The sequence below is a fragment of the Neolamprologus brichardi genome, chromosome 3, assembly GCF_056152115.1.
Source record: "Neolamprologus brichardi isolate AB-2024 chromosome 3, ASM5615211v1, whole genome shotgun sequence".
Lineage (NCBI taxonomy): Eukaryota > Metazoa > Chordata > Actinopteri > Cichliformes > Cichlidae > Neolamprologus > Neolamprologus brichardi.
This window is the reverse complement of record NC_142106.1, coordinates 13,009,061-13,036,894: the sequence shown is the minus strand read 5'-3', so window position 1 is coordinate 13,036,894 and position 27,834 is coordinate 13,009,061. Positions and strand designations below refer to the sequence as shown.

At 39.9% G+C, this 27,834-nt stretch overlaps 1 protein-coding gene and 2 long non-coding RNA genes across 6 annotated transcripts; 2 read left to right on the top strand and 1 right to left on the bottom strand.

Moving 5' to 3' along the window:
- The first annotated feature begins 785 nt into the window (after positions 1–785).
- On the top strand, positions 786–6,528 carry LOC102783778 (uncharacterized). The gene is made up of 3 exons (XR_015718583.1): positions 786–1,181; positions 2,111–2,185; positions 5,624–6,528. It is a non-coding gene; the product is annotated as an uncharacterized LOC102783778 (long non-coding RNA).
- Positions 6,343–11,082, bottom strand: LOC148103543 (neural cell adhesion molecule 2-like). Its single transcript, XM_087838767.1, has 4 exons — positions 10,958–11,082; positions 8,594–8,947; positions 7,849–8,205; positions 6,343–7,733 (listed from the first exon to the last, which is right to left on the bottom strand). The coding sequence occupies exons 1-4, from the start codon at positions 11,025–11,027 to the stop codon at positions 7,585–7,587; spliced, it is 930 nt and encodes a 309-aa protein (XP_087694893.1). The 5' UTR covers positions 11,028–11,082; the 3' UTR covers positions 6,343–7,584.
- LOC102783578 (uncharacterized) lies at positions 9,540–27,834 on the top strand. Of its 4 annotated transcripts, none has more exons than XR_015718589.1 (4): positions 9,540–9,849; positions 13,818–15,596; positions 26,726–26,801; positions 27,509–27,834. It is a non-coding gene; the product is annotated as an uncharacterized LOC102783578 (long non-coding RNA). The 4 variants fall into 4 exon arrangements; XR_015718588.1 differs by adding an exon at positions 17,226–17,295 and having other exon boundaries at positions 26,726–27,834; XR_015718590.1 differs by having other exon boundaries at positions 15,480–15,596; positions 26,726–27,834.

The following is a 27,834-nucleotide window of genomic DNA, read 5'->3' as shown; positions in this document are numbered from 1 at the left end:
AACAGCATCAAGACTGACAGAGTGTGTTTGAGATAACCTCACAAGTGTCACAGATGACACATAACGCGTTTTTTTGCTGGTTTGTCGGTAGCAGCTCCTGAAACGCAAGACTACCACACATCTGTTCGACCAACGCCAGCTGAGCGAGCGAGCGAGCTACCCGCCCGCTCGCTCCCGCTGAGCTAGCCGCCCGCTGAGCTGAGCTAGCCGCCCGCTCGCTCCCGCTGAGCGAGCGAGCAAGCTAGCCGCCAGCCGAGCCTTTAAAGGCACCACAGTCTGAAGCAGGACTTTCCATCTACCCCACGAACTAAGTGTAGTCATCATCACTGCCTCATCCTGTCAGATTTTTAAACGTTTTGTTTTACGTATTTACACTAACGATAAAGACAGCTTAATTAAGCAGGGTAATACAATGACACGATTACTGATAAATACACACGGCTGCTGACTTTATAAAAACTTATTGTAACAGTTCAATCTTACCTGCGGTCGTAAATGAGCGAAGAAAGGCAAAGATAATCCAGCAGATCAAGACAGATTGCCCTGCATCCATAGCGCTGCTCTGTGTCTGTCAAAGACGGACTGCTACTTGAATGTGCAAGCTCCTTTGACTACGATGACCTGGATGACTGAGAACCTTCACAGACATACTTGAATGTGTGGTTTTCCGCTCTTTTGACCCCTCCCACTTCTACATTTTCCACCTGCCTGACTTGGTTGTTCCTCCATTTTGAAATATTTTTCTGCTGTAACTTGACCAACCAACCCCCCCCCCCCCCCCCCATATCTGACAATTATTCAGTGTTGAAATGTTTACTAACAGTAGATAATCTCATACGGAGAATAAAATCCGATCATCTTTAAGCTATTTTTATTTACATCTATTTTAGGTTCTTGGTCACAGTGGATGTTTTATACACTACACATGTTTTTCTGGTCTTCTGTTTTTTCTGTAGCATCTTTTAAGCAACAGGGTTTAATTCAAAAGTGTTTTTAAGAATATAAAATGGCACTACAGTGTGATATATGTTTAAAATCACTTTTTACCAACCCTATTTTTTACCCATAGAAAACCATGCACTGTGACGACGGAGGATTTACCTGGTGTCAGAGACAGAAATGAAAAAAGCTGAAATGAGTGAGAAGGACGATGAAGGAAACATCTGTGCTGTGTCTGCTCTGTAAGTAGAATCTCCTGCACTACAGAGCAGGTTTATTATACCCAGGGTATGTTTCTGTTATTCAGATTAGTTTACACTAACATTGGTAATCAGGATATTCTGTCATATGAAGCTCGTTATCAACTCACTCAGTTAACCCGGGGTTTCCCTCCCTGCAATAAAGAAATGTAACTTTTTTTGAATAGTCTCAATAGGATCTTGAGCTTTATTGTGAAAGGTTCATATGCAAAACAAAGAAGCGGACGGCACGCCATGGTTTTAACGTTGTTGTTGCTACAACAACGACGTTAAAACATTCTGACAAACAAACATATTCTAATATTAAACTAATAATTTGTTACATGATGTTTATAGTGAGTGGACTTCTTTGCATGCTGCTCAGTGTCTTTGTCCCTTTGATGGGGTGTTGTTGTCACCCTGCTGGGTCCATAGGAGCCTCCACCAGGAGGCTGAGGGGCAGCGTTGGAGGTCATCAGTGTTTTTAGCCTGAAGTTAGCAGAAAGGCTAAACTTGACTCTCTGTTGCATTAAAAAACACTAACAAATCTTCATGATTCAAATACTGAGAAGCTTCAACAACAAATGTGTTCAAGCCAACATGATGTTTGCTCCTGTAACTGATTGTTTTTCCATCTTGTTCTCTGAATATTTTACAAAGGGCTCCATAACTAATGTCATTCATTTTGTTTCTTATCATTGAAACTGTTGTAGAAAATCCACTTTGTTAAGAAAACAGAGAAACGACGTCTTTATATGAGACTTCAGAAAAATGTTGTACAAGACAAACTGAACAACATCAGAGCGACATCATGACTTCCTGTAACTTTTCTCTACCCAGCTAAACACGAGTACCTTCCATTTTCTCCTGCAGAGGATTCTGGGAAACGTCAATCGTGCTCTGACGTCCTCTGTGTGTGTTTTATTGTGCAGATGCAGCTGCAGTCGGCTCAGCAGTGAGAACTGAAGACGTCGTCAAAGAGAAGGAAAAACAGTCAGAGCTGAGAGGTACAGCTGCTCTTCTTTTAGTACAAACACCATAAATCTGTTGCTCACAATCAAACTTTATTTGTAAGTTAGTGTCACTTTTCAAACCATCGTTACGAGGGCTTCCCAGAGACGATGAGTGAAAGAGCAAAGAGTAAATTATGAATCAAACTGCAGCCACACAGACTCAAGTGTCATGTGGTGAATAACGTCCAACAGCTGGATGAATAAGATGAGTTAAAGTTTATATATTAGTCTTTAACAATGATTTAAAAGAAGACACTGATGAGGCGAGCCAGATTTCTTCAGGCAGGTCGTCCCAGGATCGAGGAGTCCTCACAGCAAACATTCAGTCGTCTTTAAGTGTGAGCTGGGAACAGTGAACAGGTTTGTGCCTGCAGCATCTCAGGATGTACACACTGACTGGGACACAAGCACCAGTTCTAGTCACATCCTACCACTTTACCAAATAAGGCTGTGTCCTCCCTGTTTGGTAAAGTGGTGTCGGCTGTGTGAACTGTGAACATACATTCAGGGGATTCCCACTGGATTTGTTAATGTTCATGTTAGTATTTCATCTGTGACACAGAGCAGCTTCTTTTCATGGATCCTGCTAAAAGGAGAAGCTTTTCTCCTGTATGACAACACTTTGAGTTGTTCTCTCTCAATTAAGTATTTCACATAATATTCCTGTAAATAATATTCACCCCAGTATTTATAAGCACAATCACTGCCCCATAATTTGAAAACACTACAACTTCCCATTGGTGGATTTCCTTGAAGGACATTTAGCTAATCGTATGAAATCTCTCAGCCCTGACACTGATTCAACCCCTGTAACTTTAGGGGGAAGGGGAAGTGAAATATACTGTTCTTATTATATATATTATTATCTTATTATTATCTTATCTTATTATAATATATTATTCTTCATATCCTCGTAACCTTCATGGACTCAACTAGTTTTAGAATACAATTTCTTTTAACTTGGTTTTGGACAGATTTCATTTATCAAAATATTTCTGATTACCTTATTTGTAAACCTGCTGTCACCAAAGTCAACTCCGGCTATACAGAGCTGTCTCAGTCCAGGAGAAATTTTAGAGTGCACAATGTCTTCTTTAATCATTCATCTCAAAGGGACTGAGGTGGCTTTTGTTAGTGTCTTATGACTCTTAGCAGTGAACGTTACATCAAACTTCTCACAGAATGTCCTATTCACATCCACAAAATAAGCTACAGCCAAAATCCCTTTGAATCTCCATTTATCCATGTACACGCATATTTTTATGCTTGTAAATTAATTTCCAATAGAGAATGACCTGCTGATGGAAAGCTGAGAGTTTAACAGGTAACAAAAAGTCTGTTCCACCCATTTTACCAAAAATCACACTGGGAATAGTTTTCCAAAAGGAATGTTTGTTCTTAATGAATCTTAACCATTCCAATTTTAACACACCATTCATAACATCAAAGTTAATGGCAGTAGCCCCACCCGCTTCATAATTTTTAATCATATAATTTTTCTTTATATATTCAAATTTGTTACTCCATATGAACTTAAAATCAAAATTATTAAAAAAAAAAAAACTCTGTTGGATTATTTCACTGTAGTCCAGGATGTCCAAAACCTTCCTTTCAAAAACCCTGACTTTGTTTCACTGATGATGTTTGAGATGCCTTCTTCAGCCTCTCAGCTACAGCCCCTCACAGGCTCTTATAATCAATGTTTAGTAAGGTGATTGGTCTTAAAGTGTCTAAAATTCTTTTGTCTTTACCTGATTGAGGAATCGGGGTAATTAACCCTTGTTTCATACTTTGCATCACTTCTTTCTTTTCTATAGCTTCTTTTATCGTTTCGAACAGCAAGGTTCTTAGGTCCTTCCAGAACAACTGATAGAAATTGGCAGTGACTCCGTCTGTCCCTGGAGATTTGTTTAAGGCCATTTTCATGACCCACTGAAAACGCTACGTACAGATGAACAGAATCAACTTTTGGGGATATGTTGTTTAAAGGGTGTTTATACTAGACAGCAGGGCTGGGCAATATGGCCAAAAATATTTATCAATATTTCTATATTTGAAAATTTGTGATAACAATATAACTGACGATATAATTGACACGTGCAGCTATTTAAAGCTGTGCCGATTGTTTGTTGAGTCAGCATCTTTGGTCTCTTTGTTGTACTCAAACAAGTGCTTCTGCTTCAAATGATGAAATAGGTTGCACGTTCTACAAAAAATAGTGCTTTGTTGTGTATCTGACGGAGGAAAACGAAACCAGTTCCACATCACTGAAGTTGCACCATTTTTACAAACCGATTCTGGTTCATCTGTTTCATTCAACGATCCACTTTCACACTTCTTATTCTCCATTACTGCCATGGTTCTTGGGATATTTCATTTTCTTGTCATTGCCTAACATTATACCTGTATTACCGCGGAAGAGTTTTTACGGCTTGTATAAAAAAGTATAAAAATAAATAAATAAACATATGGTTTGGCACCAAATCCCCGCTACAGTGTTAGGAACCGATTACATTTTTCCCTTCATGATTATAGTTTAACAATAAATTAAAAAAATAAGGTTTTGCACTTTTAGTTTCAGCCATATTGAGATAGGATCACAGTTTTCAGTATCTGCTTTCTCACAGCGCTGGGAACAACATCAGTCATGATGAAAAGAAAAAACAAACATTACGTCCTTTTTGAGCCTGTTAACAAAGAACGATGTAGAGAGAGAGGATGGAGATGATGAGGAGCAGGATGACAGAGAGACAGAGGAGTTAGTTGGAGAGGATGACAGAGAGGGACAGTCCTGAGAGTGAGGAGGAAGACGAGCTGTGAGGGAGAGGAAGACGAGCTGTGAGGGAGAGGAAGAGGGACAACCAGCGGTTTGTGATGTTGAACAGACCTGTGTGTCTGAGAGTGTCGTCACTCTGCAGGAAGTGTCAGCAGACAGTCTGTTTCATGATTTTATGTTTTTAATCTTGTTAAAAAGTGTCAGACACAAACCTGCACGTCTCTGTGGATGTTTTGATCTTAAACTTCGTCATTTACTACAAATGCATCAGCAGAAAAGTTCAGTTACTTCATCCAAACTGTGAAAATGCATCAAAATCAACAATGAAATGATGGAGCTGACCAGTTTAAATTAATATGATGTAAATAAATAAGTCTGACTCCATCAGTACATTCATTCATGCAGACTGTGTGAACATGTTGATCTTTGTTGTGATGAATTAGTAACAGTAAAACATGAAGAGTCCACTCACAGTTTTTAGACTTTTATTTTGAAATCAGTTTGTCTTTCATAAATTTGCTGTATATAAACAGAACAGAGAGGCTCATAGAATTTTAACACATTGCTAGTGTTATAGACTCACTCTGTGTTTACTAATTAGAGCCAAAAATAGTAATTTGTGCTTCTATTCTCCTCCTGTGTGTTTGTGTGTGCAGAGTTTCTACCAGAGCCAAATGTCATCGACTCCTCACTGAAGTCGTCCACCAGTCCAACCACTGGGATCCAGCTGCTGCTCTCTAACTGGTCCACACAGCAGCTCAGACCTGACACATTCACTGTAAACACACTGGTTTATATTCTGTTTGTTCTCCTCATGAAGGAAACCTCACACAACCACTGAGGCCAGAAAGTTCAAGTGGAGAGTTTTTGTTATTTTTTTCTTTTATAAAGAAGCTCGAGAAAACATGCCTTTCAGAATAAAAGCATGACCAAGACAACATTTATACATAAACAATAATAAATGTATGTAACTAAAAAGTAGATGTAATCCATGTTTCCATGTCTTCAGTAACTTTGCTGTTATTTATGTTATTTCTAAGTGTGCTGTTGTCTCCACAGCAGTGATCTGGTTTCTCTGCAGGTTCAATAAACTTTGGTCTCACTTGATCTTCTCGTGTGCTTCTGTGGGTTTCACAAAGATGTCTGATGGAAAACGTGAGTTGTTGTGGTGAACACAAACACACTTCAGTCACCTTCAGAGCAGATAACAAAGTTCATGTGAGCCACAGACGTAAAGCAGCAGGAACACTTTCACACATGAGTCTTAGTTACTGTGCAGTTTGGTGTCTGATGATCTGTCAGGAGCAATAAAGAGAACATCTGTGACATCTGTCTTCATCCAGTCTGAGAGAATCTGCAGACAGACGACTGTTTTCAGAAAGTTCATCAGTGAAGTAAATGACTTCAGACTGGTAGAGCTGAGAGTCAAAACTAAAGTGCTCACAGCACGTTTTCATACAGTAAGAGTGATGAGAGTGAATTGAAAGCATGATGCAGATTTATAAAGTGACTCAGAGCAGACGACCACATGAAGAAAAATGTATTTTATTGTGTTCATTTAAAGTTCAGAGAAGAATGAATCATTGATTATGAATGGGATGTTCACAGCTGTCTGTGTCACTGTGAGATACAATGAACATGATTTAATATCCTAATATTAACATTTTTCATGTGGAGCAGCAGCATATACAATAATAAGGTAAATATATGTACTGATGGACTTTGAATTAATACAATATGAATTCATACTTTAAAGAGAAATCGTTATAATAATAGACACCATCTGAAGGCACATTTACAGTAAAAACATTAGAATCAGAAAGTCCTGAAAACTGCATGAACTGAGTCAACAGGCCTGAAAGTTTGTGATAAAAACAGAATGAAAACTAAACAGGATTCTTGCTCAAATAAATATATTGAATACAGTGTGCAATAACAAAGTTAAGAAGTGCGTGGAGTGCTTAAAGCTTAATATAATAAACTTTAGAAGCTTCTGTGATATAAACATGAGTGTTTTATCTGTTTAAAGTCAAGCAGCAGGCAGTTTGATATTAAAAGTAAAGTTAAAGAGACGTTAGCTCAGCAGGAGGTCGAGAGCAGGAAGTAGCAGCTACAGCTCACAGTATAAAGACGAGTTTAGTCTGCTAAACTAAACTTATGAAGACTTCAGCTGGTGTTCATGGAGGTTGATGAGCAGACAGTAAGGAGCTAAAGGCACAACTTTCACTTTGGGACAGTTTACTTCTTAAAAGCTCTATAATGGACGTTTAAACATGAAATATGAAAATATCTGCTGGTCTGTTTGTTGAGGTTTTACACCAAAGAAAAAGAACATTTTAAATTTTCATAAAACCGTTCTTTTGGCACTTCGTGAAGGCACATGTGACATTTCAGTCTGCTCCTGTTTCACTTACATATAAACTGATTTTAATTTCCCGAAGAACAAAAAAAAATTGGTTTGGAATAAATAAATGTTTAGTCTAATTTCAGACACTTAACATCAAACTTTGGATGTCGTGGGAATTAATTTTAGGATATCCTCAAATGTGTTTACCCAGAATGCTCAGAGTCCCCTCTGAGAAGCTGGAAGAGAAGCAATAATAAAAGGTCTGATTATTCAAACAGGCTCAGGTGGAGGCTGATATGAATCCTGCTGAACTCTTCTGTAGATCAAAAAACAAACAAACACAGCAGCAACAACAACAACAACAAGTCCAACTGGAAGACCAACTTTCAGCCCAATAGATCTATCCTTTTCCCGCTGACCTGCAGGTGAGAAACAGGTGTGAGGTCATCAACAACATCTTTAGAAACAAACATCAACAACCAGGAAGCAGCTTCACCGCTGATCACACACACACACTCAACTCTACTCACTCACCTGGAGGATCAACACTCAGGTTGATGATACTGATGGGCGGAGTCTTGAGGTTAGCTCTCTTCCTGCGGTTTGTTCTTCTTTGGAAGGCACGACATTCATATGTTCCACTATCAGCAGTCGTCACATCCTTCAGAATCAAAGACACGTCTCCATCTTTCATCTTTCTGTCCTCCAGATCCACCCGGTTCTTAAAAGATGGATGCTGCTTGTCTGATTCGACATGGCCATCTTGATACAGAAGGACATATTCATCTCCCAGGTCAGCTCTGCTCCACTTTACAGCTGTGATGTTGTTGTTTGGTGCTCGACATGTCAGAGTGACGTCCTGTCCAGACTTAGCTGTGATGTTTTTCTGAACTGAAAGAGGAAACAACACAGAGCAGAGAGGTTAAAGGAATTTCCTTCATCACCAAAGCACAAGGTGCAGTAGTCATGGCAACAACACGTATGATTTAGTGTTATTAAGCGTAATAATAGCAGCAGGTATAAACAACACCATGTCTCCTTTGGTCTTCACTGCAGGCACTTTATACCAACCTTTGATGGATTAAATAAAAAAGTCAATTTTTTTAAACATACCTTCAAATATTTTCTCTCTTTTTTTTATTCCATTTTAAAATTCTTTGTAAAGATGTGTTTGAAATCTGTAATGTTCTTTCTGCATATTTGTCACATTTAAATGACTCAGATCAACACAATTTTAATATGATTTTAAACTGCTCACACACACACTGAACTCACTCACCTGAAGGATCAACAACTCTCAGGTAGATGATGCTGATGGGGTCAATAGTTTGATGAGCTCTCTTCCCGCGATTTGTTCCCTCCATGAAGACACGACACTCATATGTTCCAGTGTCATTAATCATCGCATCCTTCAAAATCACGGACACGTCTCCATCCTTCATCTGTCTGTCCTGCAGATCCACTCGGTTCTTAAAAGATGGATGCTGGTCATCTGGATCAAAATGGTTATTGCGATACACAAAGACTTCTCCCAGGTCAGGTCTTCTCCACTCTACAACTATGAGGTTGTTGTTTGGAGCTCGACATGTCAGAGTGACATCCTGTCCAGACTGAGCCGTGATAGTTTCTTGGTCTGAAAGATGAAACAACAGCAGAGGGAACAGTCACTTCTACATCAGCCAATCAGAATTAGGAACAGACACAACTGCTCTCTGGTTTATGCTGGTTGAATCACACAAACGTGACCACAGACCTGTTAAAACCTGTTAAGGAACCACAGAATTCAGAGCAACAAAGCAACAAAAACAAAACAACTTGTGTTTTGCTCATAAATAAAATAAAAACACAATCTGAAAAGATTTAGGAAAAAAAGGGAAAAGTATTTTTTGCAAACACCTTTGAACAACTGCTTATTTGTTGTCTTTGTTCTTGTCCTCAGAAATATGTAATGTTTGCGAGGTTAAGTAGAACAGAACAGGGACAAAACTTGCACCACCTAAAGTGTGGTAAACTTTACAGAAACTAGCGTTGCTATGCTACTGCATCCAAGGTAACCCTGTGTTTTAACTCTGCAGGTGCTGGGGGAGGGGGCTTAACGTTGTTTTGTTTTCTTCTAGTGGGCAGCGTGAGCGCGCTTGTCCTGCTGTTTTCGTTGTGTTTATTCAAATGTGTTCGTCCGCGTGCACGACTCCGTTCAAATGGGAGGGGGAGGGCTGTATGACTGTCGGTTCTGTAATCGGATCGACAGGGACCGCCCTTCGTTCCAGTTTCTGTGAAATCGCTTCGTGGCGTCTGTCGGTTGTGTTATCGTTAATGGACGATAAAACAGCTTTCTTAAAAGCTTTAAACGAGGATGTTCCGTACCCGAAGACGACGTGGGTCTGGCTGTGGATATCGGAGCTATTTTTTTAGACTCAGTACTCAGCGTCGAGAAAACGGAGTATGTCAGCTGCTTTCAACCGCTTAATGTTCAACACCGTGCGGGATCAGGCACAAAGGAGCTGCTTTTACTGTTTAAAGTCTCTGTATGTCGGGGTAAGTAAAACACGGAGCACAGACACATAGTTATAAAGAGGCCACGTCCGGTTACAGTTCGCAAACATGTCTGCTGCCCTGGTTGGTGTCGCTCTTTCAGTTGTGTGTGAGCTTCTTTGTGGGGGAAAAATGGTGTAGGTGGTGCTGAGTTGTGCGACACGACGAGAAGCATACACCGAGGAATTGGACTCAGTTTAATGCAGTTTATTTTACATTTAATGTAACAGTGTGTGGGGATTTGATCTAGTGATTTGGAAAGGAAAATAAAACGTATTATATTTTTTAAAGGAGGTCAACGTAAGTTGTCTAAAACACCGCCATGACAATCTTATGAAGAACTAACGTCACCCACATCGTGCTGCATAAGAACGATCAAGGACAAGAAATAAAAGTAACCCTCCTCAGACAACCGCGGAATTATTATGAGGTCTACCTTACAATAAAAAGCACATTTTGCATTTTATTATGGGCAACTCTTTTTTTCTAAATAATTCCACATGCTTTTTGGCCCCGAGTAGAGCTCCAAGAAGCACTTCCTGTCATTCACTGCTGACAGTTGGTGTTCACTTCTATATCTGCGTGTGGAGTCGCTGATTTAGTGGACTGTTCGAGTTTTTAGATTGCGCACAGCGTTGAAGAGTTACGGTACTGTGTCACCCAACGTGGAAAGGGGGTTTAAATAAGCCGTACTAATAGCACTCTTCAGATCTTACAAAGCTTTCACATTTTAGTAAGGATTTCCGTGGAGAGGAGCAACAAGAGTTTGATTTAATTTGATGCCCTGCTTTTTTCGGGGCTTTTAAGAAGCCATTCGCCGAGCCTCGTCTCATTTCCGAGAGCAAAGCAAAAAACAATGTTACAGCTGTGAGAGAGCTTTAAGTTTTCTCAAGCGGCTTACTATACAATAGAGCCCCTATTTTCGAAGCCCTCGGTTTATCTCTTGACACTTTTTCTATCGAGCAGCCGAGCTAAGCTTGTTGTTAGCTATGTCAAGCTAACAACAAGCTACTGTCGACTACCTAGACAGTCAGGGTTTTAGTTTCTTAAATTTGTGGCGTGTATTTACAATGTCAAAAATGGCTCTAAAATAATTGAACAGTTGTCTCACCCGCAGCCGGAAACAAGATAAAGCAGAAAATCACGACCGAGCGAAGCAATGTAATTCTCCCTCGACACATCTCGCTGTGTTGATGGGTCCTGCAACACTGACATTGGCATACTGACCAGCCTGAATCGCTGCGTGCGTCGCTGCGTGCGTCGCTTTAAGAAAAAGTCACGTGATTGATACAGCTGCTGTTGCGCTCATTGCCAACGCGCCAAACTGTGTTTAAAAGGTACCGCCGCATCCGCATCTAACAACGGAATGAGTCGCCACCTCACAAAACCTCACAACCTCACAAAATTACTCTCGCAAAGATAATAATAAAAAAACATCTCCCCATAACAAAATGGAGCCCGAAAAAAAAAGAAATGTTTCTGCTGTGTGGGATCATTTTGATCTTTTAACTGCAAATAAGATATCTGTTTGTTTCAGTGTAATCTATCAGAACAGGAAAAACAGCAATGTGACTTGAAGTGTAAATTATTTATTTCATTTTATGCAGGTTAAATGTTGCATCTGTTCTGCATTTCTTACACAAACAAAAGCACCTCCTCAGTGTTTAGGCATTACAGAGCCAAACATGAAAATGAGGAGACAAACACACTGAGAATGAACACAGGTCGACCTATATAGACACTGAACAGCTTTATTATCATTTTTTTTTTATTAGTATGTGTTTTATTATTTTGAAATCAAGCATCTAGGAAGATTGTTCTGGGCCAGGCAGTCCTGAGTTTTATTATAAAGGACTGCCAACCCCTTAGTATTGTGGAGAGTGTCTGAGAGAAACATTCCAAGATCAGAGGATCCTTTAACGTACTGGGGGAACAGGAAGACATCTTATCTGAACCAAGGCAAAATTTTCTCTGCCTTGTATGTGAATAAATCATCTGCTAAATTAGCTAAATTAGAACAGGTTACTGTGTAAAATGTGTCGGGCATGCTGCTTGTTATAAATATCAATTAAATTTAAGAGTTTACAATAACAAGGAACATGCACAACACAATATTTTTCTTATATTTATGTTTTTACACATTTCTGTTTATTCATGTATAAAGACACGTTTTATGAGTGTTTTGTCTTTTACCTAGTAGCTCATTAATTAATCACTGTGTAGCTCTCTAAAGTTTGTCACAGTTATATTCGTCCTTCTCCCACTGTTATCCTTTGCCTCTTAAGCACCTACTCGGGGCTAGCTTGCCATGGCTCACAGCAGTTTTCAGGGTTTTCTATTAAGTCATAGTACCTTGTACCTGGTTCTTTTTTAGTACCTTCTCCAGCCGGGGTTCCAAGTGATCTGAAACAATCCGAAAATGTGACATCAACGGGTTGCATGGCATCGATCAACTTGTCAGTGGCATCACTCGACGAGTCACGAGAGTGTCTTGTTCATGAAAATCAAAACTGCCATTTTGAAACCCGGAAACAAGGGAAAGTGCTCCAAAAAACAGCACTGTGGTCTCAAAGTCTTCCATAAAGCCACAGACTGAGCAGCAGGTATATCGTCACCTCAGCGTCCATGCTTGTTGTGTTCGTCACGGGAAGCATGGCCACATTGCTACAACGAACCCACGCACATTAGGTGGAACTCGATTGTAATCGAAAATCAGAATCAGAATATTTTATTAATCTATAAGGAAGTTATATAATTACAGCTGCTCAAAGACAGTAACAATAACAGACTGAACTAAATTCAATACAATAAATTACAAAGTTACTAAATAAAAGAAAAAGCTCTATTATGTACAAATGGCTCAATAATAAATATTTAGACTATTACAGAGGTTAAATATGTATAATTTACATTTTTCACTATAAACTGTAAAGCTTTGTTTTCTCTGTATTGGGTGTGCAAAAGGGTGAACAATTGCACTGTATGGTGTGCATTAGATGGACCCTAACCCCCAGACAATGGCACTGGCCCACCTCTTGCCCTGTGGTAGCTGAGACAGACATCCTACTATTGGAGATATAGTAGGATGACAGTTTTTAGAGTTATTTGCAATATGGGTGTATACTAACTAGTATGTTTGTACTTATACATAATAGATTTTATTTTTTAAAAGCATCTATTTCTTGTCTCTTTAATGTCTGTTGTGTTTGACAGGACACTCAAGGCTAAAATGGTTTAAAACAGGGGTCGGCAACCCTGGGCACGGCACGCGGAGCGTTAACTGATGGCACGACACGCAGTGAATTAATCTGAGAAGGTGCATTAAAAAATAAATGGCCACTCTAGCGGTGCACATCGTAAATTAGCTCGCGTAGATATATTAGTTGTGCCGCTTCTTAATGACGGTATCTTAGCTAACAACCCCAACTACCAGATTCAACTTGTAATTGCTTCTACAGTTTTCTTTCACTCATTACAGTTTCTTTCATTACAGTTTCTTTCATTACAGTTCCTGTAATGACCATTAAAACCTTCATAAAGCTCCTGATCCACAAACTCTGACCTGAAGAAAAGTGAGCTTTGTAGCTGCTCCATTCACCACCGTTTGTTTTACACACTTTGACTGTAGCCCGTTAATCTGAGACGCCACTTACTTTAAAATACTGACATGATCCAACATGGTGATTCACTGATGTCTCGTTTTGTTGAACCTGTTTTCTCGACTTCTGTCTTCATTGCCCTTCCTGAGTTCACATCTCCGGTGGGGCAAAGATACAAGGAGACGAGTACCATGGGTCTCTAGCAATACTCAGATTTTGATCAATTTAAGCTTCCAGTGTCTGCTGTGCTCTCTCTGCTTAAGTGACTACATGTCTCTGTTTGTAGCTTCTTTTAATTATCGCTGCTGTAAAAATGAGTAACTGCACTTTGACCTTCATAGCCTCTCTGCTGTGTTTCTTTCACTCTTTCAGACTAGAAAGTCGTCCCAGCTGAGTCTGCACAGGACGTCTTTCTGACATGTCGAACTCCAAATAACAACTTCATAGTTATAGAGTGAAGAAGAGCTGACCTGGAAGATGTAGCCAGCGGGTTAGCTCCGGCTCCGGCTCCCTGTAGCCAGCGGGTTAGCTCCGGCTCCCTGTAGCCAGCGGGTTAGCACCGGATACAGCTAACTGGAGCCAGCGGGTTAGCACCGGCTACAGCTAACTGGAGCCAGCGGGTTAGCACCGGATACAGCTAACTGGAGCCGAAACAAACGCGCTGTTGCTGTCGGGGCCGTTATTGCTCGTTTTAAATACCCGCGTCGGACTCCGATTACAGCGAATGTAACAGCGGGTTAACGCCGGCTACAGCTAACTGGAGCTACGTGGACACTTTACTGCCTGAGCTGGAGCTACATAGATGTAGCTGCTGTCATGGCCACCACTGTTTGGTATTAATGCCTGTGTCGGTCTCCGGCTGCGGCTAATGAACGTATTGAGACCAGTCTCTACACGGTTAACTGCTAATTAGCTGTAGCTAGCATCTATCAGGAACGCGATTGCTTCGTTTTAATGCCCGTGTCGGTCTCCGCACGGTGCAGCGCTAGTTAGCTGTAGCCGGAGCTAGCTGCTGCCGGCCTCAATCCTACTGTTTGTCTAAATCACACCTGATGCTAATGCGACACTAGATTGTATCCCCCCATCGTGGCATGGTAACAAAAAAGGCAGTTCAATCCAAGTTCAGTCCGAGAACACGGTAATAGACACATTCGCAAATGCAGTTCACGGGTAGCTCACAAAAGACATAGTTCCTTCGACGGATCTCACCTGTAAACAAGGGAAGTAAGACACCGAGAATCAGGCCGAATAAGAGAGAGTTATTCCCCATCTTGTGGTGGGATTCGTAGGATCGAAAGATCAGTGTAATAAATGTCCAAGGATGGTGCGATTTGAAGAACAAAGAAACTGAGAATGCAACAGCTCGATGAGCATTAGCCGGTCTGTCACTTTGTGAAGTGGGCGTTTACTCCAGAAGTCTGATTTGGGGGCTGGAGGACAAAAGACAAGAGCGAGTTTTATTTATTTATTTAGATTTATATTTAGATAAATTTATGTATGCGACTTGCAGTGTTACTTTCTCTCTGCTGATTATCTACACTATATGACAGTAATCATTACAATAAAAACATATTGATTTAATTACACTTGATGTCTAAGTAAATAGGTCTTGATAACCCAGAGGAAAAATAGCAATGAAAGATCAGGTGTTGTTTTCTTGATTTATAAACAGGTGCATGTACCTGCTTGTAATAATCAGAAGCGATAGTATTAAAAACATTAAGGTCTATAATTTGTTTGTTGATGTTTAGAAAAAAAAATGCCACATGATAGTTATTAAACTTCAATGTTTAACAGGAATAAGAAGATATGTTGAAATCCAAGAAATGCAGTAGACATGTCAGATTATTTTTAAAAATAAGCCAGAGTCACTGTTCTAGAAACCAAGAACATTGTTTAAAAAGAAATATGAGCCTTTTCTGTGTTTAAGCGTCCGGGTTTTGATTCAGAGTGGTTTAAGGAAATAAAAATGTACTGCAGTGTGATATATCTTTTATATAGTTTATCTTACCAACACTGTTTTTGTACCAATAGAAAAGCTGGTGCTCAGAGGAAGAGGGCGGGCTTTACTTGGTGTCAGAGACAGAAATGAAAAAAAGCTGAAATGAGTGAGAAGGACGATGAAGGAAACATCTGTGCTGTGTCTGCTCTGTAAGTAGAATCTCTGTGTTTGTTTGAATTCTTGTACTTTGACTGTCTGCTCTCCTGATAACTGATGATGGAGGAGAAGACATGAAAAACAAATCAGGCTGAATAGAAATGATTTGCTCTGTAGGACTGAGGGTGTACATGTTGGTCACCCATCTTTACTATGTAAATGGTTCGCTCCTTAAATCTTCTTAACTTGGCAGGTTCAGATCCATATTAGAGATGAACAGGTATGAAATCACTACCTACTGAACAATCAGTTCTCCAGAAAATAGTGTCACCATTCCCAGAAGATCCCTTGGACCTCTGCACAGAGAGTAGGAGTGTGTTTTTAATAGGCTCTAAAGTCTTGGTGTTTCCCTGATCCCTGGCTGTTAACAACAATTTGCATAGTCTTGTTCTTCTAAATGCATTAATGTATGATCCTAAAACAGGACACCTACACTGTACTTGCTGACCTCATATCAAACTTGTACGTGGATTATGTTTTTATTTTGAAACTTTACATTCAAACCCCAAACTCTAATTTGGTGATTTAGAAAAGGTATAAATGTTGTTCTCCTTGATTCTAATCTGCTGTTAAGTCTCTTTCACACTGCTGGAAACACCAAACACACACCAAGAATGTCTGTTCAATCAGTCACATTAATCACTTTGATCTGGAGCAAACAACAATGATTTCCACGTCTCCTTCCTCAGGACAGAAAGCTTCAACCATCAGCCATCAACTTAGAACTAAACAGCAGCACAGAGCACACACCAATTGATTAAAACTATTAGCTGCTAGTACACCAATCAGTGTGACCAAGCAGCTGAGTGGCAGATTTACAAAGGAAATCCTGTGCGTCTGTGAATTGTCTTCAAATGTAGCGCCCATTCACAACAAGTGAACCATTAACAAAGTTGTAGTAAATATTTGTAATTCGTTGAAGTTGTTTAAGCCTCTATTTTTATTGATTTCTAAAGTTGGGCATTACTGATTTACATTCATCTCTCTATGGAGAATATGAGACAGCAGTTCCACATGACGATTAGATTCATTTCAGTTTTATTTATATAGCACCAAATCACAACAGCAGTTGCCTCAAGGCAGTTTATGTTACGGCCCAACAATAGAAGGAGGAAAACGCAAAGACGTTAGATGCTAGGGGGGAAATTTAGACCCTCCTACTGTCGGCAAACAGAGTTGAGATGAAAATTTCATCTCAACTCTGGGTTATTTGTCAGTTTGACAGGATGAAGGCCGACTGACATTTAAATTAGTTTTTTTAAATGTCTAAAAAAGAAAACGTAATAATCTTATAATAGTCTTAATCTTAACATACAAACATTTTTACTGACTAATAGATAACCAGTAATTATCACATGTGTGCGATGCTACTACTGAGGTAACAAACATTTTCTAATATTAAACCAAAGAAAGGAAAATTCACTTTCACTCAACCATCAGCCAGAACCACAGGTGTGCTGCAACAAGACGGCTCACACCTGAACAGAGTCCTGCTTATAAGCTCCGATGAAGCCAAACTGAATAATGTGACTGAGTTTGTGTTATATTTAAAACAACAGCAGTGATGTCATTAGGACTGTGTCACCTGCACTGACATCCTCTGTATGTGTTTTATCGTGTAGACCTTGGTGGACGTCAGTTATGGACGAATCATCAACAAGTCATCAAGAGAGAGAAGAGAAACAGTCAAAGGTAGGAGGTGCAGATGCTCTTGTTTGTCTCCATCATGGTTCAGAGTGCGAGCAGCAGCTACTCAGATTTCAGAGTTACAGATGATGGACAGAACTCATGTTTCCTTTTTCTGTGATGGCAAATGTTGTGGTGTCAGATTGTAGTGTGATGTGAGGCGTTTGATTCTTAAAGGGAAGATTTAGGGCCAGATTCATTAATATCTACAGATGTTAATGAATGTAAGAGTTTCACTTTCAGGAGAATATTTAAACTAGTCAGCTCGTCAGGCTAATCCTGTGGCACACAACTTACTGCAAATTACATAAATATTTATCCCGCCTTCAAAGAAATTGTCTTATGCTTGTTGTGTTAGTTGCTGACATCGACCTGTCTCCTTGTCTCCTTATCCCTAAAGGGAGGGAGGGATGTTATCGGATCAAGTAATCAGTACTTTGTCTGAAAAGTACCTAAATAACTGTCTGAAAGCTGCTATTGGTGCAAGTTTTGGCTCAACTCAGTTCTCACACTGAGTGTTTAGAGGCAGGCCCTCTTATTGCTCCTCAGTAATTCTGGTAATACTGATTTTACTGAAACTGAGTTGTCTTTATATCAGCGGTGTGCAAACATGAACTTCTCTCTGCTGAATCTGTAACAAATCTAAATAAACGTCTGTGAAAAATCAGCTTTTAATGAATCGGTGTTAGATTCATGTGATTCATTGAGTAATTGGATTACTAAAAAAAAGTCCTCGACACAAGTTCTTTGTGTCGATACTTCACACAGCTCTGTCGCATGCTGTTGTGTTAAATGATCTAATTGGGAGCCTTTCACCCACATTTGTGCCTAAAAGCAGTCCTGCAATAAAAATGTATTTAGGAGCTTTAATACTCAAAGACCTGTGTTTTTTCTCTTATCTGTTTACTTGATTAATTGATAGAAGAGTTGCAATGAATTATGGGTCAGCAGGTGTTCTCATCACCAACTGTGCTGATCGCTGTGGTATTAGATTTGTAATTGAGGAGCTTTGTGTTGCTTCCTGTTATTTAAATAACTTTGTAACAAGTTGTAGACTATACAGTGGTCCCTCACTATATCGCGGCTCACTTTTTGCGGCTTCGCTGTTTTGCAGATTTTTTGGGGGTGCAAATTTGCATGCCGTTTGTGCCGTATCTCCTGTACAGTACAGAATGCGTTCAGCTTGTCAAAATTGAATTAAATCTTGATCGCTAGCAGTGTGACTCTGAACTGCTGTACTGTATTGTAACATCCATGGCAGACCCGACGATATTTTAATCTTTTCAGTATACTTTACTTCACCACGCTTGCTGTACACACTCGGCTGCAGCACTCCAGCCACACACATCACTGACAACAACCACACTCCCACTCAGGACCCAGTACAACTTTTGCAGAGCGACGTGATGAGCCGATGCAGCTCCAGTGCGTCGGCTTCTCCTGCAGCCGTGCCACATGTATGTTTGTTTTTCTCCACAACAATGTCGACAAAACGTTTTGCACCGTCAAAGGCAACCGCGGGTGTCTTTGGTTTCATTCTAAAATACTGGACGTAAATTTCTAAGGTTTGAACTTTGAGAGTGTTAAACAAGAAAAAGAAAAGTGTTCAAATGTTCATGCCTTTCTGAGAAAAGTGTGTAAAGCGTGTAGTGAGGGGTTTTGTAGCCTTATAACATCTATTCTAACTGTAAAATATAGAGTTTGCTACTTTGCGGATTTCACCTATCGCAGGTTATTTTTGGAACGTAACCCCGCGATAAACGAAGGACCACTGTACTACAATTAAATTCACCACTATTTTGAAAGTAAGGTTTTGTGGTTCACAGACTCAAATGCTCAATCAAGGTTACAATTTTTACTTTTCAATGCAAGTAATGCTTAATATGGATGGGCTTTGAAGAGTATTAGAAATAAAATCTACAAAAGAATCATAAACCCTAAAATTTCCAAAAGTTTCATTGTCCGCAGCTTCACTAAACATGTTAGTATCTGGGTAAAAGTGCTCCTTACTCATATTTGTTACACTCACTCACTACTGTTAAATGCACTAAATATTAACTAAATATTTCATGTCATGTTATAATGGTGTTATTCTTGTTGGGACCTGATGACAAAATTTCATTTCACCTTATGTAAAGACTATTAGTGAGGGGGAAAAGTAAATTAATGTAACAACCGAATCGCAACATTTTGTGTAGTGAAACAGTGACACAAAATAATAATATTATACTAAAATTTTAATAGTATAATAATGTTATACTAAATTATAATTTTATATTATACTAAATTTGGGGTGGCTGTGGCTCAGGTGGTAAAGCAGCTACTGATCGGAAGGTTGGTGGTTCGATCCTTGGCTTCTCCACTCTGCATGTCAAGTATCCTTGGGCAAGATACTAACCCCAAATTGCCCTCCGATGCGTTCATCGGAGTGTGAATGTGTGTGGATTAGTAGATTAGTTTGCACTTGTGTTTACAAGTGCTTGTATGAGTGGGTGTGAATGGGTGAAGAGGCATGTTGTGAAGAGCGCTTTGAGTACTCCGGGTCAAACTGCTCTTTCAGGACCACATTTGGTGTGTGATCAACCAATTAAATCTGAAGGAGCCCAGGATTTACTGAACCTTAAGTGCTCTATTATCACTCTCCGGTTTGCACAATTTGCTCCTTATTTTTCTCTCTCTTTCTCCAGTTAACAGTTCTGTTTTTCGCAGCTTTCTCTGGTGCACTCGTCTATCCCTCTTTCTTTCTACATGTGGCACGATCTGTTTTCTTTCTGATTTTTCATGTGTCACTTGCTTCCCAGTGTTTACTGCCTGTAATGCACGGTTGATTCGCTTACTGGTATCACGTGGGATGGCTTAACTCGCATCCAATTGGTCTGTTTCTCAAGCCACTGCTACTACCGTAAAAACAGAAAAACTGAGCCGCTGTTACGGCTGTAGGTTCGGGTCCTTATGTTTCCGGACCCGGATCGCAGTCCGCCTGTTAGTGACCCCTGCTTTATAAAATAAATAACCAACATCAAGAGCCACTTGAATTTCTGATTCATTGTTTAATGTAGCTCGGCTACGGCTAGGTTAGCTGTTTCTGGGCACAGCTGATGTACTGGTACCGGTTTGCGCACGGCTAACTCCGGGTTAGCGGGACCGTGTGGCGTATTGTTGGGCTACGTTTAATGTAGAAACTTGTGAATGAATAATCACGCTTCTTTTCACACGGCTAACCAGATTAGCTGGTAGCTAACCAGATTAGCTGGTAGCTAACCAGGTGTTAGCCAGTATCGGCTGCTAGCGATTATAAACAAACAACAGCAGTGTGCCGTACTCTGGCTTGTGCTCCCACCGTGGCCCGGACAATGCAAATCAGTCGAAGATACACACGCATGTAATACACACGCTCACAAACACACTAGGCTGCATAGTTTCCAAAACGTGCTACAAGGCTGAAATCTCACCTGCAGACCAGGCACAGCAGACACGGAGGATACCGAGGAGAAAGTACAACCATTCCGAACCCCACATCTCGTGATGGTGATTTGTGAAGCTGACGATAAGAGTTCTAAGAGTCCTTCTTAGAACTCTTATCTTAACACTTCCTTCTTTCGCCGCCTCCTCCTTCTTCTTCTACTTCGGTTGGCAAACCAGCCATCATTACCGCCCCCTAGTCAGGAGCTGGACCAACAACAACAACAAACAGCCCCACTGGATTCGTTCTATTAATCTTGTTCTTATCACTAATTTCAACAGTTGGCCACAAACCTAGCAAAACCTACTGACAGCCTGGTATAATAATTGACTTTGTTTGGAATTTGCATGGCTGGTCTGCATTACAGTTTCACAGAACAGCGTCATCTAGGTGTGTGATAGTCAAATTGGCCAGCAGGTGTCACTGTTGAGAGGGTTTCACATTGTTGTGAAGCCTCGATGCAATTCCAACACAAATGCTTCAAATGTTTTAGTGTTTCATGAAGCCTGGCTTTGCCCAGAAAATGTCCCATGATGCTGTGATTTTGTAAAGCTAATATAGAGGCCGAGTCTATGCATTACAGTGGAGGTATTATTTATGTATTTCTTTTTTTAATTCATTGTGTACTGCAGTCAGAGTCATAAGACAAGACATGAGATGGATTTCTGCTGGCAGTGTCACTCTCTCCCTGCTGATGTGATTGTAGTTCACTTAGCAGTATTTTTCTCTCACTCTTTAGATGAGAGGCCAAATGAGAGACTGCTGGCCCATATGACGGTAATTATTAAAATAAATGATAATTAAAAACAACAACAACAAATAAAGCAAAATAAAGGTAGAATGTACTTAATGTCACTTTGGGTTTTGCTGTTTAGTAGGAGAGTTCACAATGATAGATTGGGTGCTGTGTTCCTGATTCATACATGCATGCATATGTCTGCTTTTAATAAAAAGAAATCATAGCGTTAAAAACAAACTTCTGTATTACTCTGGCCTTTCCAAAGTCAGAATCCTAGCACTGAAGACATGCACTTAGTGGGGATAGGTTCGTTGGAAACACTAAATTGCCCATAGGATGCCAATCACAGGCTCGCCTGTGTAAATCTGCAGATTCAATGAATAACTGGTTTTTGCATCACAAGCTGCCCTGATTTCTGTCTCATATTTGCCTGGATTGTTGTGCTTGTGTAACCAGAAGGAGCATTTTCCATGGTAAGGGACCACACTGTCACCTCTGAAGATCAGACAAGGACCTTATAACGGCGAGCTACCTCCACGAAATAAATATTTTAACGCACATTTTTCTCCTGTTATAGCTTCACTGTATTGTGCAGGCTTATTGTGCAGTGAAGTAAGCAACAGTAATTGGAGGACTGTTAAAACCTTTATTTCTTGTCAGGTTTTCAGCTGAGTTACACGAGCGGTGGGTGTGGTTGGTGTGTGTAAGTCGTGGGTGCGCTTGTTTTGCTTGTTGTCTGCCTGCAACTCGTCACTACAGTGTTCCTCTGCAATGTACAAGCACACAAATATCTATTTTAAAATACCACAAACTCTGTTAAGTTGTATAATATTCATGTTAGCAAGCATAAATGATACTGTTACTCACCTGCTGCCCACAAACAGTTTATTGGTTCCTAGCAGATTGTAAGGTACGATTAGAATATGTGGGAATTTTATTTATTTTCATAGGATTATTATTGGTTATTATTTTTAATGTGGGGACGTTGGAAATGTTTGAAAATGGTGGAAGTATTTTATAGATATTTATTATGTAGTATTTTGTTTGGTCCTGAGTCTAACCTGCAGAATGGTTTGATCCAATCAAGGTATCACTGCTATAACAGGGGCATAGCTGAATCTGTAAACTACAGAGACAAGAACATGGGAATCCACTTATTCCTCATCAGTCTCATTCCAAATGTCGCCATCGACTTTTTTTCTTTCATGATTTGTCACAGCAATGATGTCGTTCTTGTCAGTGGCATAAACAGACACTTATTCTTGTCACAGCAAACCTGGTGAGCCCAGAGTGCAGTTTGATGCCATGTGAGCCATTTGTATATTTCAGCAGAAGCAGCTTTAGCACTTGTGACCTCCTCATCAGACTCATCTGTGTCTTCTGGTTGATGCTCTCTATCATCCTCCTCATCAGAAACCGGCTCATACATATTGCAATGCTGTTTTTTGCAAGATGCATTATTTGCATGTATGAAAATATGAACCTTGCACTACAGAGCAGGTTTATTATACCCAGTGTATGTTTCTGTTATTCAGATTAGTTTACACTAACATTGGTAATCAGGATATTCTGTCATATGAAGCTCGTTATCAACTCACTCAGTTAACCCGGAGTTTCCCTCCCTGCACCTCCACATGTGCTGTTTTCACACTGTTATGGATACGTGTATCAACATCAAAGAGACTGTCTGCTGCTGATGAAGCAGGTGTGTTTGTGTGTGTGACCACTATACAGTAAACTAGTACCAGCAAACCCAGTACTATGCTAGTACTCTGATGCTGCAGAGTTGTCTTCTTGATGGAAGGGGGAGTAAACAGTTGGTGGGAGGGTGATGTGGGTCAGCCATGATGCTAGTGGCTTTCTGAATGCAGCGTGTGGTAGGGCTGTGCAATATGACCAAAATCTCATATCCCGATATAAGACATCTATCGTCCCGACAACAATATAAATCACAAAAATGTAACATTTTCTGTAAATTCTGTGAATCTCGGGCAGCTCGACTTGTGTGAGGTCTTTCCAGCTGGGCGTCGTGTAGCTGGAGTTGTGAGTTTTAACTGATGCATGAAGCTATACATTTTTAGATATAGGCAAGGCAAGGCAAGTTTATTTGTATAGCACAATTCAACAACAAGGTGATTCAAAGTGCTTTACAGAGACATTAGAAACAAAAACAAATAAAAAGCATGATTTAAAATGGATTAAAACAAGCAAACAAACTAACTAATTAACAAACAAACAAACAAACAAAACAGTATATAAAATCAAAACAGATTACTAGGAGTGTTGCATTCACAGTCTACTATGCTGTAGGAATTTTTAATTTTTAAATTTTTTTTTTAAATTAATTAATGAATACATTTTTTGCGTTTTCTCTGTGTTTCTGACAGGACCACAGGCAGGGCCACTAGCAGGTTGCTTCTGGGCCGCATTTGGCCCGCGGGCCGCCATTTGAATAGGCTTGCACTACAGTGACATCAAGATGATGAAAAAATATTGCCATATAAGTTGTAACAGCCGCCGTTTTCTTTGAGTATTTATTACACGGCGTGCTGCTGGGAAAAGCCTGTTCTAACGTTTGAGTCTAAGGTTTATTTTTTTAACACCTGATTTTAACACCTCAACAGGATCTTGAGCTTTATTGTCAAAGGTTTACGTGGAAAACAAACAAGCGGACGGCTGAGCCACGCCATGGTTTTGCCATCGCTGTTGCTAATGACAAAGCATAAAAACAGTTGCTTGACCATCTGTAGTGTGGTTATATTAAATATAAGAGGAAGAGAGAACTGTAACAAATTAATGTAGCCACTACAGCATGGCTATTCAACTACGAAGTTAGTTGGGCCAGATTTTCAAACCGAGGAATTTATCTGGGCCAGATATTTTTTTCGAAGCCAGTGAGCAGCAGATCATGATCCATTTCAAACCCACACAACTGTATTGAAAAACAAGTATCCCCATCCGTCACAAGTATACAGACACGCTTCATATCCAGACCATTTTCCTCAAAAAGAGCTGAAATCTTCTCAAGCATTATTTCGCCAGCTGTGTGTCCCTCTAACGGTAGCAAGCCGAGCAATTTCCCATCCAAAAAACGGACATATACGCACAACTGTGCATTATCAGTTCTGTCTGTGATCTCCTGCGATAGACATTACATCAGTTTGCTTCAGGTCATCTAACAGCATTTCAAACTCGTCTGACGCCAGAACCTCTACTCTACGAATATTTGAACTGTCCTACAGGGGCACGTTTTTAATAGCCGATGTCACACTTACTTTAATTTTTTCTTCACTTTTCACCGCATCCACCACGGCCAGCATGCAGTATTTCACTGTTTCAGAATCTGTGAAAGGCCTTTTCTTCTTCGCCAAGAAGCAAACACGAAGGGAAGATGCTGCAGCTCTCTTGGGCTGTACAGGACCCTCACCATGGTAGTACAACTCCGGTTGTAAGATTATTAAACTCGGTAAAATGAATAAGTATTTGTCAGTCCGGGCAGGGTTAAACCGACAGTTTTCATTGTCAATTTTGCGCTTTTGGAGTGAGAAAGACATGCTGTTGTCGCATCATATATTACGATGATTGTTTAATATGTTTACATCACGGTGCATTGTGGGTTAAATATTGCTAGGCTACTAGGAGTGTTGCATTCACAGTCTACACTATACTGTAGGAATTTTTAAATTTTTAAAAAAAAATTTAATTAATTAATGAATACATTTTTTGCGTTTTCTCTGTGTTTCTGACAGGACCACAGGCAGGGCCACTAGCAGGTTGCTTCTGGGCCGCATTTGGCCCACGGGCCGCCATTTGAATAGGCTTGCACTACAGTGACATCAAGATGATGAAAAAATATTGCCATGATTGTGACCCTTCTGTTATAATGTCAGCACAGCATTCTTACCTGAACTGTCCTCACCTAATCCTGTTGGACATGGCAAATGGATACATGTAACTTACACTGCATACATATTAAAATGCTGTAAATAATGGTACCAGATATATTAATATGACACTATATTAAGAACACGGGTTAATTACATTATTTAAACATTATATTTTTAACAATGTAAATGTGGGAAATGAAGAATACATTGAAATGATATAAATAATGTAACGTCAAAGATGAATTATTGATATAGAAGATTTAATACTTAACTGGTTGCTTCATGAAGGCTGAATATGAAATATTTGCTCTGTAGGACATAACATAGCATCTATAACACTTTCTAACAAACAAATATATTCTAATATTAAACTAAACACAGGAATTCACTTTCACTCGTTCATCAGTAAAGTCAGAGGTTGAGCTGGAGCTCGTGTCCCGTCACAGCCGTCGCTCACACCAGATGTGAGAGTAGTGCGTTTGTTCCGTGCAGCATAACAAACTGGCTAATTAAAGTCTATATTTACACTTTTTATTTGAATACTTTATTTAATTTTATGTGAGTAACAATAACAAAGTGAGCTGCACTGAAAACAGGTGAGCGTGTCAGTGTTCACAGTAATATTCACAGGAAATCTTAACACTTGTTAGACTTTTTAAGCCATGAGGAGGTTTTGCTAAACTCAGACTCTCCTCTAAGCTGCACTCTGACAACAGTCCAGCTCCATCAATGATCCCGTTAAAGTTCTTATTTGTTACATGATGTTTATAGTGAGTGGACTTCTTTGCATGCTGCTCAGTGTCTTTGTCCCTTTGATGGGGTGTTGTTGTCACCCTGCTGGGTCCATAGGAGCCTCCACCAGGAGGCTGAGGGGCAGCGTTGGAGGTCATCAGTGTTTTTAGCCTGAAGTTAGCAGAAAGGCTAAACTTGACTCTCTGTTGCATTAAAAAACACTAACAAATCTTCATGTTTCAAATACTGAGAAGCTTCAACAACAAATGTGTTCAAGCCAACATGATGTTTGCTCCTGTAACTGATTGTTTTTCCATCTTGTTCTCTGAATATTTTACAAAGGGCTCCATAACTAATGTCATTCATTTTGTTTCTTATCATTGAAACTGTTGTAGAAAATCCACTTTGTTAAGAAAACAGAGAAACGACCGTCTTTATATGAGACTTCAGAAAAATGTTGTACGAGACAAACTGAACAACATCAGAGCGACATCATGACTTCCTGTAACTTTTCTCTATCCAGCTAAACATGAGGACCTTCCATTTTCTCCTGCAGAGGATTCTGGGAAACGTCAATCGTGCTCTGACGTCCTCTGTGTGTGTTTTATTGTGCAGATGCAGCTGCAGTCGGCTCAGCAGTGAGAACTGAAGACGTCAGTCAAAGAGAAGGAAAAACAGTCAGAGCTGAGAGGTACAGCTGCTCTTCTTTTAGTACAAACACCATAAATCTGTTGCTCACAATCAAACTTTATTTGTAAGTTTGTGTCACTTTTCAAACCATCGTTACGAGGGCTTCCCAGAGACGATGAGTGAAAGAGCAAAGAGTAAATTATGAATCAAACTACAGCCACACAGACTCAAGTGTCATGTGGTGAATAACTTCCAACAGCTGGATGAATAAGATGAGTTAAAGTTTATATATTAGTCTTTAACAATGATTTAAAAGAAGACACTGATGAGGCGAGCCAGATTTCTTCAGGCAGGTCGTCCCAGGATCGAGGAGTCCTCACAGCAAACATTCAGTCGTCTTTAAGTGTGAGCTGGGAACAGTGAACAGGTTTGTGCCTGCAGCATCTCAGGATGTACACACTGACTGGGACACAAGCACCAGTTCTAGTAAATATTCTGGTGCCAGTAACCTGTTAAGATGGAGCAATTTGATGTTATTTAATCATTTATTTTTAACCTGCAGTTAAAATGTATCAAAACAAGATTGTGTGTCTCTGCAGATGCTGTGTGATCTGACACACCAGCACAAAATGTGTCAAAGTTCACTAAGTTACATTATTGTAACTGTGATGCGTTCACTGACATGTCCTCATGCTTTGCTGTATATAAAGAGAACAGAGAGGCTCTGCTTTGTGCTTCTATTCTCCTCCTGTGTGTTTGTGTGTGCAGAGTTTCTACCAGAGCCAAATGTCATCGACTCCTCACTGAAGTCGTCCACCAGTCCAACCACTGGGATCCAGCTGCTGCTCTCTAACTGGTCCACACAGCAGCTCAGACCTGACACATTCACTGTAAACACACTGGTTTATATTCTGTTTGTTCTCCTCATGAAGGAAACCTCACACAACCACTGAGGCCAGAAAGTTCAAGTGGAGAGTTATTATTATTCTTTCTTTTATAAAGAAGCTGGAAAAAACTTTCTTACACTAGTTTTTTAGTTTTTATATTAAAAAAATATAATTTTCTTTGCCAGCCTTTCAGAATAAAAGCATGAC

Excerpts from the sequence above, each read along its gene's own strand:
- LOC148103543 (XM_087838767.1), bottom strand. The coding sequence starts at position 11,027 with ATGTGTCGAGGGAGAATTACATTGCTTCGCTCGGTCGTGATTTTCTGC. Across the intron at positions 8,948-10,957 it reads TATCTTGTTTCCGGCTGCGG|ACCAAGAAACTATCACGGCT; the intron begins GTGAGACAACTG and ends TTCATCTTTCAG. Across the intron at positions 7,734-7,848 it reads CCTGAGTGTTGATCCTCCAG|GTCAGCGGGAAAAGGATAGA; the intron begins GTGAGTGAGTAG and ends TCTCACCTGCAG.